General features: G+C 37.7%; 1 protein-coding gene across 1 annotated transcript in view; it reads right to left on the bottom strand.

The window, feature by feature from the left end:
* Positions 1 to 934: 934 nt before the first annotated feature.
* Positions 935 to 7,680, bottom strand: part of cep135 (centrosomal protein 135) — a 17,448-nt gene continuing 10,702 nt past the window's right edge. Inside the window, exons 17-26 of the mRNA XM_016238645.1 lie at positions 7,338 to 7,492; positions 7,119 to 7,174; positions 6,856 to 7,024; positions 6,585 to 6,695; positions 4,643 to 4,828; positions 4,360 to 4,569; positions 4,060 to 4,262; positions 2,705 to 2,809; positions 2,251 to 2,385; positions 935 to 1,593 (exon numbers count right to left, since the gene is read on the bottom strand). Coding sequence (XP_016094131.1) covers positions 1,572 to 1,593; positions 2,251 to 2,385; positions 2,705 to 2,809; positions 4,060 to 4,262; positions 4,360 to 4,569; positions 4,643 to 4,828; positions 6,585 to 6,695; positions 6,856 to 7,024; positions 7,119 to 7,174; positions 7,338 to 7,492 — 1,352 coding nt within the window. The 3' untranslated portion in view covers positions 935 to 1,571. The remainder of the gene's footprint in view (positions 1,594 to 2,250; positions 2,386 to 2,704; positions 2,810 to 4,059; positions 4,263 to 4,359; positions 4,570 to 4,642; positions 4,829 to 6,584; positions 6,696 to 6,855; positions 7,025 to 7,118; positions 7,175 to 7,337; positions 7,493 to 7,680) is intronic.

The following is a 7,680-nucleotide window of genomic DNA, read 5'->3' as shown; positions in this document are numbered from 1 at the left end:
CATGATCCAGCCTCATCTACAGAAGAAGTGAGTATGTTTTGTAATGAATCTTTGCAAATCACCTTTCCTAATAATGTGCCAAGTAGCAAGTTTCAGTCTCCTATGACCCCTTTAATCATATCTATATAATCCAGTGTGTTCAATAGCTAGGTGTGGGGGCAATAACATCCAAACAAAAAAATGCATCCAAATATCAGTTTTCTCCAAATAAGAAAAAATACATTTTAAAAACACAGTTTACATAAAATCTTTTATGTATTTATAATTTGAAAGCAAACAACCCTGTTTAGGACAGGGACATCATACCTTTCAGAAAATATAATTTGCATCTTAATATTGCAATGAAAACTTATTTAACAGTAATATATGTTCATGACAGGGTGGACGTATCATGGTTTATGCTTCGAATAATGGCCCATAATTATTACAAAAAAATGTGTGGGAGCTCAGCTAATATGTCTCTATAGTACTTGAGTGTCTACTATTTATGACAAGACAAAGCGAATGGGAAATTAAGATGAAAATTTGCGAGTATTGTGAGGGTTGAAAGGCACTCTATGGTGATATTGACCCAAATGGTGTAGAATGAGTTACATGCCAATGTTATACATACCGTTGATGAGCACGGCTTAGCAAGTATCGCTAATTAAAAAGCAAGTTAAAAAGAAATGTTAAAAACATTCAAAAAAAGAGATGTTCAGCACATGTATCTGTTTAAAACTTTGTTACAGATATTACATGCTGTTAACCATCAAATAAAAGCGAAAAGAAAGAACAGGAAGGCATGCTGAATAATCATTGTACTCCAGATTTTTTCTCCTATTTTATAAGGAAAAAAGAACAGTGATTGATTTCTCATCAGCCCAAATGAAATGTCACTCTGATATCCAAACACATAAAAAAAATATATTAACAGTAGTACACCGTGCCAAGGGTAAATACTAAACCTGAAATAGATGATATTAAAAACTATTCATGTTTATTCATAAGTTAATCAGTCAACATACGTTCTATTATTTATACATACATACACATTTAAAACACAGGTTGGAGTGGTAGTGTGACATTAACACAGCCCTGAGTAACATGGCCATAACTTCTGAAGACCTCTTTGGTCACTTGCATTGCCAGTTCATTTCAGACATGTTTTAGATCAGTTTCTCTTAAGTGTAAGTTTTTATTAAAACTCTGCCATGTAAGGATGATAAAAATATAAAATACATTGAGTGCTACAAGCTGCCTCATTTTCCATTCACAAATCTAAAACTATTAAGAACAATAATGACAATACAACTACTGCAAAACAATTTCTTTCAAGTTATTACAAAGTGTATAAATTAACAAAAGACACTGCTCGACATATTGGCTTTGGTGGCATAATCTTCCCTTTGACCTTATAGATATACAAGCACTTCCCTTTTAGAAGCCCAAGAAAATATCTTCTGGACAGATCTCAGAGACATCTCTGGCCCAACACAATGTATTCTCAGAACTGACTAAACACAAGAATCTTCCACATAACGTGTCTTTTGTCAGTGAAAATGGGACAGGCTGAATCATTTCCTTCACCGCTACTCCTTAAAGCTCACACTTCTAAAAAATGTAAAGTAAACAGAGGTTGATTTCAATCATATATGCATGGTTACGAATATCTATGGAAGCCCATTTCTGCCACTGAATAAAAAAATTAAAATGTACTTTTTATCTCAGAATTGTGAGATAAACTTACAATTGTGAGAAACTTAATTGCGAGTTAGTCATTATTGCAAGATGTAAACTTTGAGATAAACAATATAAAGATAAAAGATATAAACAATTCTGAAAAATGAAGTCAGAATTGTGAGATTATAAAATGTGAATTTCGAGATAACCTTGCAATTGCAAGAAAAAAGAGTCATCTTTTATATCTCGCAATTCTGACTTTACTTCTCGCAATTGCAAGTTTATATCCTGCTATTCTTTATAATGTGCAAATTTGGGTTTAATATTACACAACTGAGAAAAAAAAACTATTCAGACGAACTTGCAATTACAAGTTCCTATCTCACAATTCTGGGAAATAAAAAGTCTGAATTGCAAGATGTAAACTCGCATTTGCAAGTGAGATAAATTGTCAGATAAAAAGTCGCGATTACCTTTTTTTAAATTTTTTATTCAGTGGCGGAAACGGCCTTCCATAAATATCACACAAGAACTGATATCTACTGCAGATAAATGATATTACACATGCAGGATTTAGGCAATACTCACTTTTCTGGCATTTTGTCTACGGAGTGCTCTGGTGTGCGGAGGATGGAGGGACTGAGAGAGGTGCTGAGAGGGGAGGAGCTACGCAGTGAAGAGAAAGATAAGCCCTGTCTGCGCATTTCCTGCACAGCTCTCTCCCTACCACAGAAAAACACAGCCACACATCAACAAACCTCTGACAGAACAACATACCAAGATCACAGCAACCACATACTCAAAAGAAAATTCAAGATTTTTCAAGTTAACGTACATACTAAAATAGTTGTAATTAAAAATGAATTCTTTTACCTAATATTTGCCTCATTCATTTATATTCTTATTAGAGTACTGTGCCCTTAACTTAGCAACATGCTAATCTCAAACACTTTTTGTTTAACTATATAGTTAATGTCACTTACAATACATTCTATGATGGTTAGGCAGCTCACTAGGTTTTGTAATAAAGCCAAGGCCTAACCTTTCAAAGCGCTCAGTGGTTAGCTGCCTCTTGAGGACGTCCATTTCTGTCTGTAGCTGAGACAGCTTTCCACGCAGCTGAGATACCTCTCTAGCATGACTAGCCCTACAAATAAACACATTTTGAGATCTTAGAAGAAAGGGCAAAAATATTGTTATAACCAGTTTGTATTGCTTTTAAACTGCTGAAGTGGATTAAGACATCCTCATTTGATTGATGTATTTGTTCCACATGCTGCTATCAGTGATCGCCATGGCAATTGCACAATTACACTAGTCGGCACTATTGAGAAACTGCTTGTTGTTGGAGGAAAGCAACATTGAATGGACTCTTTATGCACCCTTAAAGAGGACACAGTCCTCTGTGTTTGCCAGTGACAAATGCTTCACACAGCTCCCTGTGTAACAGGACTCCTAGGAAACAATAATAAATGTTACTAATACACACACATATATATATATATATATATATATATATACATGTGCGCAAAGAATACAAAAATAAGCAGATACGCCGTTTACGCTTTGATCTGAACGTAAACAGCGTATCCGCGTACATACTTCGCATAATTTTTTTATGTATGTGATACTCTCCAAAATGGCGCTACAGGGGTGACATGGAGGAGATGAATAAAGTCGTTATTTTTGCTTTCTTTGCGCACAAAAAGTATTCTCGTAGCTTCGTAAAGTTACGGTTGAACCACTGATGTCACATGGATTATTTTAATGATCTCCTTGCTACGTTTCTGGACTTGATCATGTAAGAATCCTTGCCGTCTATGGGAGGGTCAGAGAGCTCATGGAATGCATAAAAAAAAAATCTCAATTTGTGTTTCGAAGATGAACGAAGGTCTTACGGGTTTGGAATGACATGAGGGTGAGTAATTAATGACAGAATTTGAATTTTTGGGTGAACTGTCCCTTTAACATATTTAGTTTAACGGAGCATGGATATTTTTGCTTACCTTTTACACAACTGAAAAAGCACACTTTACAGGAGACTTTACATTATTTTAACCATAATTTTTGTATAGCCAACGCTGACTGAAGCAGCAACCTCCCGACATGTTTTAATCTCCCGCTCTGCTCCATCAGAGGTGTGCGTCAATAAAGACCGGTGGATCACACTATAGCCACACGCAGTCGAGGGGAGCTGTTTTCATTTTATGCAAAAGGCATTTTGTCTAAAAAGTGAACTAATGTTATTCAGTAATAAAGCAAATTATTATAAAACCAACAATTTTCAAGGATTTCAAGCACCCGTACGAACCCTATAACTTACAGACTTTTGAAAGGTAGTGTAACAGTCACAAAAGCGTTATAAATGGCCCTTTTGCCCACTGTTTTTCCACTTACGTTTTGCTGTCAGCAAGAGCCAGGCGGTCCTTCAGCACTTTGAGCTCAGATTCTTTCTCACTGGCACTCAGGTGCTTCTGAAACTCCTTCTGTCGATTGGTGGAGAGCAGTGTCTCTAGATTGCGTACCGTCAGCCGCTCGCTGGCCAACTGCTTTTTCAGAAGCTCTGCCTCAGAGCGCACATCCTCCAGTTCCCCCGTCACCTGAGTTTGACATTCAAAGGTTAGTGTTGGTTGCTTGCATATTTGCTCATTTTCAAACCCTTTCTAAAGATGTAGTAGGATGATGTGTGCGTCTTACTCTCTCCAGCTCCATGCTCTTAGCTGTCAGCTGGCGAATGGTGAGCTCTTTGCTGGAGTCGAGTTTGACGCACAGTTCTCTGACAGAGGCCAGATCTGCCAACACTGAGGCTTTCTCAGCTCGAGTCGCCTGGATCTCCTCTTCCAAACGAGACATTGCCCGTGCCAGCGATGACACCTGAGCTTCATATGCTTGCAGAGCGTTCAAGTGCTGAAGGAAAACAGAGGCGATGAGGCAATGAAAAACGGCCTTTATTGTGCTTCTCATGCTCAGAGTCACTCACCTCCTGTATCTCCCTGTCCTGCAGTGAGACTCTCTCTCGGAGGTGTCTGCGTTCTGTGTCAGATGAGAGCAGCTCCAGTCTGATAGAGTTGTTTAGCCCCTCAGCCTGCTGCAGCTTCATCTCTCTATCCTCCGACTCGGTGTGGATGGTCCGGAAACGCTCCAGCATGTCCCTGTTTTCCTGTTCCTATACACAACATAAAACAGCGTCAGTGCAAAATCTTAAATTGCATCTGATAAAATCGACACTTCTGACTTCAAATTGGAGCGTTCAAAAAATATTAAAAAATTAGTTTTTTTTCTTAAAGCTGCAGTCCGTAAGTTTTGCCTTTTTGTCGCCATCTCTGTTTGAACAAAAACGAATAAGATGAGGCATGGCACACACCACATGCTATATTTAGCAAACACTGAGAAATCAAATAAATAAATAAAAGAGATCCTCCATAGCGTAATGTGAGGTAAACAGCAAAGATACGTTTTTCAAAAATGAAAACAAAAAGAAAAGTAAAACTAACGGTGAGTGCTTGCATTTCCATATCTTAATGTGAGGGACAGAATTTAGGTTTACAGAAACTCATCCTCCTTCTGCTGCAGCTGTCAGTCATTCTCCGCTCAGTATTCAAACAGCACGTCACGTTCAGTTATGACAGTCGGCATAAAACTCTCTCTCCAAGATGATATATTCCCATTATAATACTTTAAGTTTAAGGAAGGAATTATCACAATCAGAAAGATTAGAAGCCTTTCTTTTTCTCATGATTTCGATCTTATATTCATGAATGTATTTTGTAAGACTACAAATAGTTAACAGAATAAACATGTTTAAATTGTATAATGTGCACCAAAGATTTTTTTTTCAAGATATTGTTTTTGCCGCTAAATTATACAGTCAGCTAGTTTAATTTCATAGCTTATATATTTTTATTCAAATGTAGTTTTTCTCTGTAATGAGGAAGTGAGTATTTAGTGGATTGTGTTTAACAAAGGGTTTAAAAGAGTGACCATTAGTTCCACAAACACAGTATTGATATTCTGTAGTGGTGTAGAAACAAAATAGGCGCTGGTGTTGGATCGGTATTGGCCAATTCTTAGAATTTGGAATACTCTATGTAATCTTACACTACAAAATAATAACACAAAAAGATTAAAAGATAACATTATAATTATTTACTGAACCCTTAAATTAATCTATTATATAATGAAAGCCCTAAAACAGACAATTAATCGCAATAACCATGACTATTTTTAGACGATTAATCGTCAGCCGAATTTCATAATCGTGACAGCCCTACTTCAAACTGGTTTTCTTTAAAATACAAATCTTTGTAATCCCAGGCTATCTGTAATCAGAAGCACATTTATAACTAGAATATAATTTAATTTCATTCACATCTGTTTCATAAACACAATATTTTATGGATTACAATCCACCATCAAAATGATACATTTAATTATTCTGGCTGCTGTGAGAAAAGGCTATAAACGATCTGCCACCTGCAGGATCCTCACATGCCATAGCCTAGTAGCCGGGACAACTTCTTTATGTTTACCGACGTGACGTAACGATGCAGTGCCATGCTCGAATTTTCCGCGAAAACCTACCCATACCACTCAAATTCGAAAACATTATTATAAGCTAACCGTTGTGAATCAGGCTAAAGGAAGACAATACTTTCGAACACTGGCTGGTTATGTACTTGCTCAAATATTGATTTCGGATCATTTTTAACCAAAAAAAAAAGTTACGGACTGCAGCTTTAAGTTAATGTAGTATTTTCATCACCTACTTTAATTTTCCTGTGAAAAATAGTTTGAGATCAATAATTGTAAACAATAATTAGTGGCCACTGTAACCCTGGTTTATTTAATTTAACTGTTTACTGAACATTGGTGTCTTTAATCAAATTACTTATTTTTGGTGTTTTTTCCTCTCCATTTCTCACCTTGGCAGCCATCATGCTTTCTATCCGTGCCACTTCTGAGATATACGAGTGAACCCTGAGCTTCAGTTCATCCCTCTCATTCAGAGCTTCCTGCATCTCTCCGTGCACCGCCTGGAGAAAGGACCACAAGAACGTGAGCATGTGTGTGTATATGAAGTTCACTGGTCATAGATGGTCATGTGAACAGAAGTGGGTTCACCTTTACCATTTGGAAGGGGTGGGAAGAAGAAAAACAAGGAAAAAAGGAGAGGTCTGTTGTGGATGTATGCACCTGGTTTTCTCTGGTCATGGTTGCCAGATCATCCTGTAACCTGCGGTTCTCTCTCAGCGCAACCTCTCTGTCTCGACTGACGGCTGAGAGCTCCTCTTGTGATTGGTCCAGCTGTCTGCGCAGACTAGCGATTTCCCTCTCTCGACTGCTCAACGTCACCTTCAGCTGACTGAAATACATGACATATGTACATCCAAGGCCTTCTATTCTTCCCCTAAAAGACAGAAACATCTCATCATCCTAAGAACATTCATGTTACTTACTCCAGAGAGTTCTCCAAGTCTGTGACTGTAAGCCGGACTTCCAAAAGAGTTTTCTCCTGTAGAGCAAAACCAACTTTATAAAGCAGTACCCAGAGCAATTTTCATGATTTACTGATTGCAGCTGTTTATCTTCTCTACAAATATTACAAAACATTCTGTTTTGGGAACAGGGCTACAATAAAACATCCCCTCATACTGTGTGTCAAGTATCAGCAGTACCTTCCTGTGGATGTCCTCTTGTAGCAGCACCATACTCTCAGTCTTCTGGTCCACGGCATCCTGCAGGGCGTCTTTCTCTCGGTCTAGAGAAGCTATTGTGCTCTGCAGAGCTGCAACCTCATCCTTCTGAGATGAACCGTGTATACTCAGATCAGCTACACAAAAAACACAGCGATCACAATCTTCTTTCTACTACAAAAGGATTTACAACTGTACAGTGAAAGAATGTCATGATACCCAAATTTCAAATGCATCTCATTAACACTAAACTAATATGCTATTGAATACCCCCCCCCCCCCCAAAAAAAAAAAACATGCCAAAAATTTTGGCTGGGTTAGTTTT

This window comes from Sinocyclocheilus grahami, unplaced genomic scaffold, assembly GCF_001515645.1.
Source record: "Sinocyclocheilus grahami isolate Dianchi unplaced genomic scaffold, SAMN03320097.WGS_v1.1 scaffold544.1, whole genome shotgun sequence".
NCBI classification, from domain to species: domain Eukaryota; kingdom Metazoa; phylum Chordata; class Actinopteri; order Cypriniformes; family Cyprinidae; genus Sinocyclocheilus; species Sinocyclocheilus grahami.
The sequence above is the reverse complement of the archived record's forward strand: the minus strand, read 5'-3'. Positions and strand labels throughout refer to the sequence as shown.